At 43.6% G+C, this 15,372-nt stretch overlaps 1 protein-coding gene across 4 annotated transcripts in view; it reads right to left on the bottom strand.

The window, feature by feature from the left end:
• The window catches only part of LOC137656840 (E3 ubiquitin-protein ligase rnf168-like), a 128,701-nt gene that overhangs the window by 46,526 nt on the left and 66,803 nt on the right, over positions 1–15,372 (bottom strand). For all 4 annotated transcript variants that reach the window (XM_068391177.1, XM_068391195.1, XM_068391186.1 and 1 more), the window contains one exon: positions 819–1,019. In XM_068391177.1, coding sequence (XP_068247278.1) covers positions 819–1,019 — 201 coding nt within the window. The remainder of the gene's footprint in view (positions 1–818; positions 1,020–15,372) is intronic.

Here is a 15,372-nt window from a genome sequence, read left to right as displayed (position 1 = left end):
AAAAACACAAACTAAGTGATTCAGTTAGTGATAGCAAATATCATTAAAGAGAAAGAACTCTCAATATTTTACTATAAGTTCACATGGAGAGAGATTCTCTCTCCAAACAGTAACTTGTTCTTCCTCCACCTCCTCTCGTCTCCTGTATGTCAGCCATCACAACTCTCCTTTAAGGTAAAGTGAGAGTTAATTCGCTAACATTTCAAGATTTTATTATTATTTTCTTTACTTCTTACGTTAGGAGTTATAATTTGCTGTTCATATACCATTACAAACCTTTAAAAATGAGTGTGTAATGTATGTGTATTTCTAACCTGTGGAATGCATCAAGTGCTATCCCTTTATTTCTTACGGGGAAAAACTATTTTGGTTTAAATACATTTTGAAATACAAGCTTCATCCTGAAATGGATTATGCTGTTCGTATACTAAGGTACAGGGCCACTGAACATGTATTGAACAGGAAGGAGTATCTAACACCCTCATCATTTTATAAAAAAAAACAGATACAGTACCTAAATTAATGAGGTTCCATGTGAATCCCAGTACTGTAAAGAATAGTATTTCATCGTTGTTGTACGATGTAGAAACAGATGCAAGATTGGGTACAACGGCGAAGTAGATATTATTCATTTAATACTCGAGGATGAGTGACATAAAAAGTTTTTATTGGAAAATGATTAAGAGAATATCAAATGGAAATTTCAATTAAATCCCGGTGATTTGAAGCTGGAAGCCTAGTTTTATATTATACTATAATGGGCTCTTAACAAGAACAGGTAAGTGCTTCCCTAAAAAATGTGTTTTGTTATTACTAACCAGATTCTGAGCTTTGCGATGATGTTATCTCTCTTAGGGACCTTCCACATAGCGAATCAGTACTATCATTACTATTTGCAGAGTTGTTGCGCGAAAAACCTCCAAAGGTGTGTTTGCCACTATGAGTGCTGTACGCCGTACATGAAGACGAAGGCGTACTCAAGGTCTCAAGCGCAGATTTTGGAGACATGGCATAATTACCTGGCAAAATAAATAATTGTACAAATAAAAAATCTTTCTAAATATCTATCTTCTACATTCCTTTATAGGTATAAACATTCTTTACAGTTAACTGCCTGAGTACAAATGAAAAATATGAATCAAATTTCTCTTCTTATAACATTGACAGGTCTCAAAAATTTACAAATGGTGTCTCTATTACTTATATGACCAACACTAATTTGTTTACGTAAACACTAATTTGTTTACAAATAGTTACTCTATTATACAACATTCATAGAGCTTAGAAAATTTTACAAAAAATGTTATTTTCATTAGTAAAATAAATTTTTGAATATACTTACCCGATGATCATGTAGCTGTCAACTCTGTTGCCCGACAGAAATCTACGGTCGGGATACGCCAGCGATCGCTATACAGTTGGGGGTGTACACAACAGCGCCATCTGTGAGCAGGTACTCAAGTACTTCTTGTCAACAAGAACTCAATTTTCTCCTCGGTCCACTGGTTCTCTATGGGGAGGAAGGGCGGGTCCTTAAATTCATGATCATCGGGTAAGTATATTCAAAAATTTATTTTACTAATGAAAATAACATTTTTCAATATTAATCTTACCCGATGATTATGTAGCTGATTCACACCCAGGGTGGTGGGTGGAGACCAGCATACATGTTAACAAAGAAGCTAAGTATCCCGTATCTTATTTTAGCTGTTATTCAAAATAACAAACATAAAATAAATAAGTACCTGGTAAGGAAGTCGACTTGAACCATTACTCTGCCTTTTTAAGTACGTCTTCCTTACTGAGCCTAGCGATCCTCTTAGGATGCTGAGCGACTCCTAGGTGCTTAAGTATTAAGGGCTGCAACCCATACTAAAGGACCTCATCACAACCTCTAATCTAGGCGCTTCTCAAGAAAGAATTTGACCACCCGCCAAATCAACCAGGATGCGGAAGGCTTCTTAGCCTTCCGGACAACCCAGAAATATTTCAAGAGAAAGATTAAAAAGGTTCCGGAATTAGGGAATTGTAGTGGTGGAGCCCCCACCACTACTGCACTCGTTGCTACGAATGGTCCCAGAGTGTAGCAGTTCTCGTAAAGAGACTGGACATTCTTAAGATAAAAGACGCGAACACTGATTAGCTTTTCCAAAAGGTTGCGTCGAAAATATTTTGCAGAGGTCTATTTTATTAAAAGGTCACGGAAGTTGTGATAGCTCTAACTTCGTGTGTCCTTACCTTCAGCCAAGCTTGGTCTTCCTCATTCAGAAGGGAATGAGCTTCTCGTATTAACAGTCTGAAAATAATGGGATAAAGAATTCTCTGACATAGGCAAAGATGAATTCTTAACTGAACACCATAAAGCTTCAGACGGGCCTCATAAAGGTTTTTAAAATAGAACTTAAGAGCTCTACAGGACATAATACTCTTTCTAGTTCCTTTCCAACCATATCGATAAGTTTGGAATAACGAACGATATTGGTCAAGGCCGAGAAGGCAGCTCGTGTTTGGCTAGAAAACCAAGATGTAGAACATGTAGCCGTTTCGGATGAAAATCCGATGTTCTTGCTGAAGGCATGAATCTCACTGACTCTTTTAGCTGGTAAAGCATATCAGGAAAAGAGTCTTAAAGGTGAGATCTTTCAGGGAGGCTGATTGAAGTGGTTCGAACCTGTCTAACATAAGGAATCTTAGAACCACGTCTAAATTCCAACCAGGTGTAACCAAACGACGCTCCTTCGTGGTCTCAAAAGACTTAAGGAGGTCCTGTAGATCTTTATTGTTAAAAAGATCTAAGCCTCTGTGACGGAAGACTGATGCCAACATGCTTCTGTAACCCTTGAAAGTGGGAGCTGAAAGAGATCGCTCTTTTCTCAGATATAAGAGGAAGTCAGCTATTTGAGTTACAGAGGTACTGGTCGAGGATACGGATACTGACTTGCACCAGTTTAGGAAGATTCCCCACTTCGATTGGTAGACTCTAAGGGTGAATGTTCTCCTTGCTCTAACAATCGCTCTGGTTGCCTCCTTCGAAAAACCTCTAGTTCTCGAGAGTCTTTCGATACTCTGAAGGCAGTGAGACGAAGAGCGTGGAGGCCTTGGAGTACCTTCTTACGCGTGGCAGACGTAGCAGGTCCACCCTTAGGGGAAGAGTTCTGGGAACGTCTACTAGCCATCGAAGTACCTCGGTAAGTTATTCTCTCGCGGGCCAGAGGGAAGCAACTAGTGTCAACTTTGTCCCAACGTGAGAGGCGAACTTCTGCAGTACCTTGTTGACAAACTAGAACGGAGGGAATGCATATAGATCTAGATGAGACTAATCTAGTAGAAAGGCATCTAAAAGAACCACTGCTGGGTCTGTTGAGAGCCTCTTGGACATCGAGGTTGCGAAGAGATCTATGGTTGGATGGCCCCAGGTGACCCAAAGTCTCTTGCATACATCTTTGTGGAGGGTCCAATATGTTGGAATTATTGTCCCTTCCTACTGAGACAAACTGCTAAGACATTCAAGTTGCCTTGGAAGAAATTTGTTACTAGTGAAAAGTCTAGACCTGTTGAACAGGAGAGGAGGTCACTAGCGAACTCGCACCATGTCAGAGAGTAGGTCCCTCCTTGCTAGGAGATGAACATCAAAGCAGGGAGTTGTCCGTGTTGACCTCCATTACTTTGTCTTGAAGGAGAGACCTGAAGCTTTTCCAGGCCAGACTTACTGCCAGAAGCTTCTTGCAGTTAAAATGCATTGTCCTTTGACGCGAGTTCCATAATCCCGAGCATTCCCTACCGCCTAAGGTCGCACCCCAGCCTACGTCCGATGCGTCTGAGAAGAGAACGTGGTTGGGAGTCTGAACAGTCAGAGGAAGACCCTATAAAAGGTTGATAAAGTCCTTTCCTCAGGTTAAACCAGACTTATCTTCCGGAAACCGGGATCGAGACCGCTTCTAGCGTCTTGTCCTTTTCCAGTGAAGAGCTAGATGAAACCGAAGAGGATGGAGGTGTAGTCTTCCAAGTGACACCAAATGCACCACGGATGACAGTGTCCTAACCAGACTCATCCACAGCCTGACAGGGCCGTATTCCTTCTTCAGCATCTTCTGGATGGATAGCAGGGCTGGGGATTGATCTTCTTGTTCAGCCATGTCCTCATCAGAGGGTTCCTCATCCGAAACTGATGAGGAAACGGCAACGGAGTGGGCAACGTCTGACTCGCTGAATCCGGTCGCACTGGTGGATGCGTGACGGAGCCGGACACAAGATCATGGTACTGCTGCACAGTCTGTGAACTGTCAACCATGGGGAAGCGAGGAAGTACAGCGACAACCCGAAACTGTCTAGACTGTCTGGGTAGTACAGACAACCCCTTATCGGGTTGCTGAGGTTGCCGCACTGCGTCACAACAAGTCACCTCTGCTGGTTGTTGAACGTCTTCCCAGTGACACACTGAACGTCCACAACCACCTCCGAGAGTAGCATAACATCAACGTGCGACTGGCAACCCACACTGGGTCGCACCGGTGGAGGAACCATCTCAACTGGCGGACGTGAGTAGGATACCTCAGCGTCAACAGGGCGTACAACCAACCGGTACGAAGGTCGTTGGCAAGAAGGGTCTTCTCCGTAAAAAATCCTCTATCAAGGACTAAGCTTGGACTGCATGTCTTGCAACAAAGCCCAAGGTCTATGGGAGCAGGTGTGGCAACAGACGGGGTTAGCGACTGAAGCGGAACCATTTACCCTCCCTGGAAGCATGTTATGCTTAAATAAAAGTCCATAGGAGGCTAAGCAGCTTAAGGCTCCTCTCCAAATGACAGAGTCCTCAAGGGAATATCAGAAGGAGGGAGAACAGCACTTTCTCATCTACAGGAACCATATCCGAGAAAAGCTAGGTTCTCTCAGTGAGGGTTTCACTGGTGCAAAAGCAGCAGACCAGAAGGCAACGTTATGAAACTGCTTGACAGTCTGTGAACTGTCAAAAACTGAACTGTCAACCACAACAGGAGCGTGAGGACATACAGCACTGGTGTATAAGTAGCAGACCAGAAGGCAACGTCATGTAACTGTATGACAGTTTGTGAGTTGGCAACAACCAAAGTTGTGTGGGGAAGCCTCAACTCCTGACTGACTAGTTTGCTGCTGGCGAGTGGCGGTAACCACAGTGTGTTGCGGAGGCTGACACACCGTGTCAAAACACGGCAGCTTGTGGTAGCTCACGCACGGCAACGGAGTGCTCTGTGTGTGGGAGTCATCATACATCTGGCAGGGTTGACTGTGCATGGGTGGAGGAGCTCTCACAACAAGAGTGTGAGAGCAGGAAGCCATGCCGGGCGCACAACCGTGGGAGGTGTAGTCCCACGGGTGCATCGTCAACCTTCTCCGCAGTCGGAGTGTGGGAGCTGGCAACAACAAAAGCAGAGTGCTGGTGCGTGGGAGGGGGTGCGGTGGGTTGAGGAGCATGCGGTATGGTATGCGGAGCATGCTGTAAGGTATGCGGCTCATGCTGCATGGTATGCGGAGCATGCTGTAAGGTATGCAGAGCATGCTGCATGGTATGCGGAGCATGCTGTAAGGTATGCAGAGCATGCTGCATGGGCAGCGGAGAATGCCGCATAGTGCTGGAACCCGGCAGCTCTACAGAACCTTCCCACTGCTGATGCGGTAGCTCACGCATGTTAGCAGATGGTGCAGCAAGAACATGCGTCTGGCAGGGTGGACTGCGCATCGGTGGTGGAGCTCTCACAGGTGGAGGGTGGGAGCAGGCAGCCGCAGTATCTGCTGAGCGCACAACCTCGGCGGGTTGTAGGTTAACAGGTGCATTGTCAACCTTCCAGCATGATACTCCTGCATGAAGGAGCAAGCTGAGACTGTATAGTCTGCAGCATGGACCACTAGGGTCTATGAAAGACAACAACAAACGGAGCTACTGTCCGTTGTGACTGAGGGTCTAAAACAGCTGGTGCGGCAACAGACGGAGTTACTGCCTGTTGCGGTACCACCTTGCCTCTCTTGGGAGGTGTGCAGTTGTCGTACTGCAGCGAGTCCGAACTGACCCAGTGGCTACACCTAGGCCGTTGGACTTGCGCGGAAGGGACCGACTTGCACTTAAAAGCTGCAAGATTTGGTCCATGGTTTCTGCGAGAAACCTCTTCCGCAGACGAGGAATAAATGGGCTCTCTCGTCTTTGTGTGGGTGGGGTGATCACGTCGGCAACGTGTGTAGATACACCCGAAACCACGGAGGGAAACGTCTGTTCGTCGATCAAGGCCTGTGGAACCCATAAGTCCTTCGACATTACTTCTCCCTTGGGCTTGGGAGCTTGTAAGAGGTATCGGACTAGGTGAACAACTGGCACGAACAGACGAACCCTCGAACGCAACACTGTAACACTTTGCGCATATCACTTTGTCACTTTTGATTTTCTGTTTGCACTTATTTCACTGAACTCGAAACTTTAAGTGGTTTGTACCTGAAACACGCAATCCTATCCTTCATTAAAAGGTAGTAATTGCGAAAACAGTATTACAATGTAACAGAAAAACATAATGAAAGATAAAGAATTCAGTGGTTGGAAAAGAGACTAAACACTAGATCAAATAAACTACGTTTAAAATCTCTCACCGCATAAAGCCTGGGAACAAGAATAAAACTCTAGAAACGTTTTACCTTCTTCCCCTATAGCGACTAGGGAGAAGAGCAAAAAACGAGAACAACGTTACCCGCTTGAACGAAACGTTTATCCTCCTCTCTCTCCCTCCGTCTCTATCTCTCTCTCTCTCTCTCCTGACTTAGAACCTGAGAGATGAGCCCAATTATATATATCGTTAAAACATATTATTTGTTAAAGGAAAAAAACTGAAAGGTTTCCCAAATAAAAAGTTCCTTTATTAGAATTAAAACCATTTAAGCTAAGAAAGAATGAACGAAACGCTAGAATCGGTTTACTCTTACTGCAACATGAAACCGTGAAATACTCTCTCTCTATCGTAACGATAGAGCGCAAGTTGAACGTTCTGAACGTCAACAACTGCGGAGACTAAACAAAACGTTAGTTCAACTTTGAAAACAGTACGAGACTATCAAAGAAATTCTTTCAAAAACATTAAAATTAAAATAGCATAAATTCTTAACAGGAAAAACGATATGACGGGCTCAATGTTATAAAATAAATCTATAACTTTGTTAAGCAAAATTACCAAAAACCTAAACACACTTCCGTCTAAGGGAAGGGTGGGTCAAAAAAAATGAAAGAGAGTCAGTGGTCCCTCGGTTATCGCGGTTAATGGGGACCGAGACCCCCCGCGAAAACTGAAAATCCGCGAAGTAGCGGCGCCTCTTCAAAAATGCTTAAAAAAACGTATATATACCCCCCCCTGTATACAGTACACCATATAGAATACGGGTAGAGAGAGAGAGAGAGAGAGAGTGAAATTCATGTTATAACAAAAAAAAAAAAACTGTAAAATATGTTGTCTGTTTACAATAACAATTGAGGGTCTAGAACACTGTTCTACCGAACAATTTACTTGCGAACAACCAATTATCGTTATCAGCTTTCAAAAACTAGCTAACATAATTAGTCCGTCGTTTTGCGCAACAAATTAACATTTATAATTTCTATTTCTGGGGGTTTAAGATTACAGTTAATACATAAATAAAATTGTACCATACCATATAGAAAATGGGTGTAGAGAGAGAGAGAGAGAGAGAGAGAGAGAGAGAGAGAGAGAGAGAGAGAGAGAGAGAGAGAGAGAGAGAGAGAGAGAGAGTGAAATTCATGTTATAACAAAAAAAAAAAAAACTAAAATATGTTGTCTGTTTACAATAACAATTGAGGGTCTAGAACACTGTTCTACCGAACAATTTACTTGCGAACAACCAATTATCGTTATCAGCTTTCAAAAACTAGCTAACATAATTAGTCCGTCGTTTTGCGCAACAAATTAACATTTATAATTTCTATTTCTGGGGGTTTAAGATTACAGTTAATACATAAATAAAATTGTACCATACCATATAGAAAATGGGTGTAGAGAGAGAGAGAGAGAGAGAGAGAGAGAGAGAGAGAGAGAGAGAGAGAGAGAGAGAGAGAGAGAGAGAGAGTGAAATTCATGTTATAACAAAAAAAAAAAAAACTAAAATATGTTGTCTGTTTACAATAACAATTGAGGGTCTAGAACACTGTTCTACCGAACAATTTACTTGCGAACAACCAATTATCGTTATCAGCTTTCAAAAACTAGCTAACATAATTAGTCCGTTTTTTTGCGCAACAAATTAACATTTATAATTTCTATTTCTGGGGGTTTAAGATTACAGTTAATACATAAATAAAATTGTACCATACCATATAGAAAATGGGTGTAGAGAGAGAGAGAGAGAGAGAGAGAGAGAGAGAGAGAGAGAGAGAGAGAGAGAGAGAGAGAGAGAGAGAGAGAGAGAGAGAGAGAGTGAAATTCATGTTATAACAAAAAAAAAAAAAACTGTAAAATATGTTGTCTGTTTACAATAACAATTGAGGGTCTAGAACACTGTTCTACCGAACAATTTACTTGCGAACAACCAATTATCGTTATCAGCTTTCAAAAACTAGCTAACATAATTAGTCCGTCGTTTTGCGCAACAAATTAACATTTATAATTTCTATTTCTGGGGGTTTAAGATTACAGTTAATACATACAGTAAATAAAATTGTACCATACCATATAGAAAATGGGTGGAGAGAGAGAGAGAGAGAGAGAGAGAGAGAGAGAGAGAGAGAGAGAGAGAGAGAGAGAGAGAGAGAGAGATTCATGTTAAACAATCAAACAATAAAACATTTAACTTACCTCTTACAATAAGTTCTTCTAAGCGTAGTTGATGAAAAGACCTGTGCAGTACGATGAGGTGATAATGATGAATGACTGCACAGGGGCATGAAGAGCTTTACTGCTCCTCGGATGACGCCGCAGACGATGCAGGAGAAGCTGCAGGAGGCGGCGTAGTGGCTGCAGGAGGTGTCGTAATGGATGCAGGAGGAGGCGTAGTGGCTATAGGAGGTGGCGTAGTGGTTATAGGAGGTGGTGTAAGGGATGCAGGAGGCGGTGTAGCGGCTGCAGGAGGATCTTCTTCTGGTTTTTTGCGCGTAAGAAACATCGTTATTGGGAGTTGTGAACGTTGTTTTTTTTTGTCGACGAAGATGCACCTATACACAGCCATGACGTCATCAATACGATTGCTGAATTCGACGGCTCTTACCATGTTGTCATCCATTTCTTTGGCCCTTTTTTGGAGGTCTTTGGCAACATTGAAGAGGTCCTGTAAATTATGCAATGTAAGGCCACCTTCTTCAGCTTCGTCACCTTCGTCACTAGCAGACTCGTCTTCCTCCTCACTCGCTGATTTGGTCATTTCCTGTAGGTCCTCCTCTGTCAGTGGGTTTGAGTGGCAGTCGATGAGATTGTTAATTTCATCAGCCGTCATATCCGAGAAGCCTTCAGTCTGCACCAACCGAGCCAGCCTGACAGCCTTATCAACGGCAGAGTGATGGATTTCGTTAGGCGTGAAACCCTCATAGTCATGAGTGATTTTGTTTGGCCACAATTTCTTCCAGCTGGAGATGAGTGTCTGTTCTTTCATGTCCTTTAGGGCATTCTGAATATTAGCCAAACACGTAGCTATGTTGTAGTCCTTCCAATAAGCTTTGATGCTGAAGGTCTCGTCGGTCTCTTCAATGGAGGAGATGAGACCCTCCATTGTTGACTTAGTGTAGAGGGCTTTGAAGGCCCTAATAACCCCCTGATCCATGGGCTGTATAAGGGAAGTGGTGTTGGGGGGAAGGAACTCCACCTGTACCCCTTCATAATGCAAATTAGTTGCATGACCTCCTGCACAGTCCATGAAGAGAACCACTTTAAAGGGCAGGCCCTTTTCAGCCAGGTAAAGCTTTACCTGTGGTATGAAAGAGTTAAGGAACCAATCAAGTGTGAGGGCCTTGGTGATCCATGCCTTTTTATTGGCCATCCAGTACACTGGCAGTAAGGCTTTGTTCTTGTTTTTCAATGCTCGAGGATTCTGTGACTTGTAGATAAGGCCGGGCTTCAGCATGAATCCTGCAGCATTGCCACACATGAGCAGAGTCACTCGATCCTTGTGAGCTTTGAAACCTGTCTTTTTAAGTTCGTTCTTGAAAAGAAATGTTCGGGACGGCATCCTCTTCCAGAAGAGGCCTGTTTCATCCATATTAAAGACTTGCTCCGGGACATAGCCATTTTCTTCTATTATTTCCGGAAACACATCCTCAACATAATGCCTCGCTGCTGCTTCGTCTGCAGAGGCTGCCTCTCCATACAACGACACACTCTGAAGTCCGAATCGCCTCTTAAACTTATCAAACCAGCCCTTGCTGGCAACGAAAGTCGTACGTGGTCGTCGTGGGATAGTCTGGCTTGAGGTACCAGGCAGAGGATCATCTTCGTCGCCGTCGTTTTCTTCCTCATCTTGAACGTTGTCGTCGTCACCACCCTCAGGCACCATAGCATCAAACAAAATTTTAGCCTTACTTCGGATCATGTTTGTATCCAGGGTGATTTTCTTCTCCCTACAATCATGGATCCAAATAGCCAGTGCATTTTCCATTCGCACCATGGTCTTATTCTGGGTGTTTACAACCCTTTTGGCATCTTTCGTGAAAGATATTGCAGCAGTTTTGCGGATGTTCTTCTCTTCCTTCTTTATGTACCGTACCGTGGATTCATTAAGGCCATATTGTCGGGCTACGCTTGCGTAGCTATTTCCCGCTTTCAACTTGTCCAATAAACTCACTTTTTCGTTAATTGTTAACATCTTTCGCTTTTTCTTCGGTTCACTAGATGCACCAAGGGATAAAGAGCGTTTGGGAGGCATCACGAAGGGCTTCACAAAACTTTTACACTTAAAAAATCACCGCGAGACAAAGACTAACTAACCGCGATCTATGGCGAGAAGCGTATACGAGAAAAGCGTGGAGAGATGGGCATCGGGAGAAGCTTGGGCTAGTGAATGGGCCAATGGGGAGTCGAGTTCTCAGCGAGTGCTGGCCAATCAGCTTGCGTTTATGCCCGTGATGCTTAGCGTATACAGACGTGCATTTCTTTTAGTTTTAAAATTTTGTAAAATGATGCAATTACTAATTCTAATTGAATATTTTGTTTTCAAAATTTGTAAAATAATGTAATTTCTAATTTTAATTTAATATTTTTCATTATTATTAATTTTTTAATATTTTTTGATATTTTTAATTTTTTAATATTTTTTAGCCCCGCGAAGCTCTGAACCCGCAAAAGTTGAACCGCGAACTAGCGAGGGACCACTGTACTCTCTTCGACACCAACACTTTCGTCTAAGGGAAGGGTCGGCCATTTAAAAGTGAAAGAGTCCATACTCTCTTCGTCACCATAATTAAATCAAATTAATTCCAAAATCTTGCTAAGCTAATGATAAAGCTTCCTGAATAGCGAAGGCTAAACTCTAGAGCAAATACATCACCAAATCGTGAACAATAACTCCAGAATCAACAGCGTATCCAAGTAGGTCTAGCCGGTGGCACGACAGAGGAAAAATTGAGTTCTTGTTGACAAGAAGTACTTGAGTACCTGCTCACAGATGGCGCTGTTGTGTACACCCCCACCTGTATAGCGATCGCTGGCGTATCCCGACTGTAGATTTCTGTCGGGCAACAGAGTTGACAGCTACATGATCATCGGGTAAGATTAATATTGAAAAAGGACAATTTATATTTACATTTCACAAGCCACAACATATATGAAGAACAGTTTGTATTTAAAAAAATCACTGTAGAAACATAAAACTTATAGTTTCCATAAGAGAACAATGTTGATAAAAAAACTAAAATGCCTTGGGCTAGACATGAAGGAAATATACTCACATGGAATAATTTACCTTCAAAGTTTAATCAAGATCACTAAAATGATATTTTCATAATAAAATAAATTTTTGAATATACTTACCCGCTGGTTATATAAAAGAGCTAAGTCCCTGACGCCAGGGCAGAAAATTCAAATCTCGCGCTATCGAAGATACGCCAGGTGTACCAACCGCACCCTAGCGGTAGAACAGGTGGAACTACACACCAACTCCAGTTCTTCCATGTCTCATAGCCATACCATAGGTAGTCTCTAGAGGGGAGGAGGGAGGGTGTTAAATTTATATAACCAGCGGGTAAGTATATTCAAAAATTTATTTTATTATGAAAATATCATTTTTAAATATAAAACTTACCCGCTGGTTATATAAAAGAGCTGATTGACACCCCTTGGTGGCGGGTCAGAGACAGCTACATACAGAAAATTCACTTAAGGGTTACATACAATAAACTTAAGCAGTTCTCACCTGATAAGGAAGCTGACAGCAATGATACTCTGCCTCATTTCGTCCGCTATCCTTAAGAGATCCAGTAATCCACTCGGGCTGAAAATCTCTAGGAGCTGTCAAACGGTACAAACACCTATAACATGACAGGACCTCAACCAAAACCCTTGTTCCGGGTGCACTCAAGGAACAAATTGACCACCTAGCCAAATCAAAGATTGCGGAAGACTGACGCCCAATCTCCACAAACAACCATAACAAACGAGTTCCAAGAGATAGAAAAGGGGTATTAGGAAAAAAGGGAACGTAGTGGTAGATCATTCACCTACTATTGCATTAGCAGCTATAAAAGGACCCAACGTAAAAAGGTCCTCATAGCGAGTCTGAACATTCTTCAAATAATGGGATGCAAAAACAGACTTACTTCTCCAAAATGTTGTATCCATCAGACTTTGCAGAGAACGGTTCTGTTTAAAGGCCACTGAAGTCGCTACCCGCTCTGACTTCATGTGTCTTGACTTTGAGGAGCCTCTGATCCGACTCATCACACTGAGCATGAGCTTCTCGAATCAACAATCTAACGAAAAAAGACAAGGCATTCTTGGACATGGGCATCGAGGGTTTCCGAACTGCACACCACAGAGCGTCTGAGTTACCTCTCAGATTCTTAGTTCTGTCCACATAACACCGTAGAGCTCTAACTGGACAGAGAACCCTTTCCAATTCATCGCCAGCCAAATCCGAAAGGTTAGAAATCTCGAAGGATTTGGGCCATGGTCGAGAAGGGTTTTCGTTCTTGGCCAGAAACCCCAGTTGCAAAGAACAAATGGCTTTCCCATTCCGAAAACCAATGTTCTTGCTTAAAGCGTGAACTTCACTAACTCTTTTCGCAGTGGCGAGGGTAACTAGAAAAAGGGTTTTCAAGGTTAAGTCCTTAAATGAAGCCGAGTGTAAAGGCTCAAATCTGTCACTCATGAGAAATTTAAGGACAACATCCAAATTCCAGGCGATGGGAGCCGTTTGAATCTTCTTGGTCGTATCAAAAGACCTAAGTAAATCTCGTAGATCCTTATTATCAGAAAGGTCTAGGTTCCTGTGTCGAAAAACCGTCGCCAACATACTCCTGTAACCTTTAATAGTTGATGACGAGAAGTTATGCTTAGTTTTAAGGTCCAAGAAAAAATCAGCTATTTGGGAAAGCGATGTACTGGAAGAGGAAATCGAGTTAGTTCTACACCATTCCCTGAACAACTCCCACTTGGACTGATACACCTTGATGGTTGAAGACCTTCTTGCCCTTGCAATTGCCTTGGCTGCCTTCTTCGAAAATCCTCTAGCTCTAGCGAGTTTTTCGATAGTCTGAAGGCAGTCAGACGTAGAGCTCGGAGGTTTTGATGATTTCGGGCCAAGTGAGGTTGTCTGAGAAGATCGGGTCTCATGGGAAGGCTTCTCGGGACATCCACCATCCATTCCAGTACCTTTGGAAACCAGCTCCTTGACGGCCAGAACGGAGCTATCAGTGTCATTCTGGTCTCCTCGTGTGAAACGAACTTCTGAATCACTTTGTAAAGGATCTTGAACGGAGGAAAGGCATAAACCTCCATGTGTGACCAGTTCATCAGAAAAGCGTCTATGTGAAAAGCTTCGGGATCTGGAACCGGAGAGCAGTAACACTCTAGTCGTTTGGTTTTCGCGGTGGCAAAGAGATCCACGAGAGGTCGACCCCATAACCGCCACAGACTCTTGCAGATGTCCGGGTGCAGAATCCATTCTGTGGAGAGAACCTGACCTTTCCTGCTGAGTCTGTCTGCGCTCACATTGTTGACTCCCTGGATGAACCGCGTCAAAAGAGTCACCTTCCTTTCCTCCGCCCAGATGAGGAGCAGTCTTGCAATCTCGAACAGAGACCAAGAGTGGGTCCCGCCTTGTTTCGCAATATAGGCCAGAGCTGTCGTGCTGTCCGAATTGACTTGAACTACCTTGCCCCTGATCTGCTTTTCGAAGCCGATGAGAGCCAGATGAATAGCTAAAAGCTCTTTTTGATTGATGTGGAGAGAGGTTTGCTCCACCGTCCAAGTCCCCGAAAGTTCCTGCTTCTCTAGAGTGGCTCCCCACCCCGAGTTGGAGGCGTCGCAACACAACACGAGGTTTGGGTTCCTCTGAAGTAAAGACAAGCCTTCTTTCAGTCTGGGCTCGTTGTTCCACCATTGAAGATGAGACTTGATGGAAGTCGAGATGGGAATGCAATCCCTGTCGAGGCTGTCCCCTTTCTTCCAATGGCGGTTGAGATGAAACTGAAGAGGACGCAAGAACAACTTCCCCAGGGTCACGAACTTCTCTAACGACGAGAGAGTCCCCAGAAGACTCATCCAATCTCTGACGGAGCAAAGATCTCTCTTCAGGAACGTTCGTACTTTTAGGAGGGCTGCTTGGATTCTCACCGACGACGGAAAAGCCCGAAAACTCCGACTGTGAATCTCCATCCCCAAATAAAGAATCTCCTGGGATGGAATGAGTTGTGATTTTTTCGAGCTCACCAGGAGACCCAGTTCTCTGGAGAGATCCAAAGTCATCTTGAGGTCCTTCAAACAACAATCGGCTGAGGAGGCTCTTATCAGCCAATCGTCCAGATACAGAGAGGCCCTGATTCCCCTCGAATGCAGCATGCTTGCCACGTTCAGCATGATCTTGGTGAACAATAGAGGAGCCGTGCAGAGTCCGAAACAAAGAGCCCTGAACTGGAAGACCTTGTTTCCGTCCATGAACCTCAGATAACGTCTGCAGCTGGGATGAATCGGAAGGTGGAAATAGGCATCCTGAAGATCTAAAGAGACCATCCAATCGTCCTTCCTCACAGCTGCCAGAACTGTTTTCTGAGTCTCCATGGTGAACGTCGAGTTTTGGACGTAACCATTGAGCACACTTACGTCCAGAACCGGTCTCCACCCCCCGGAACTCTTGGGTACTAGAAAAAGGCGGTTGTAAAACCCCGGAGACGTAACATCTTGCACTTCCTCTATTGCTCGTTTCTCT

This window comes from Palaemon carinicauda, chromosome 1, assembly GCF_036898095.1.
Source record: "Palaemon carinicauda isolate YSFRI2023 chromosome 1, ASM3689809v2, whole genome shotgun sequence".
NCBI lineage: Eukaryota > Metazoa > Arthropoda > Malacostraca > Decapoda > Palaemonidae > Palaemon > Palaemon carinicauda.
Note: the sequence above shows the minus strand (reverse complement) of the source record. Positions and strands in the feature narration are given on the sequence as shown.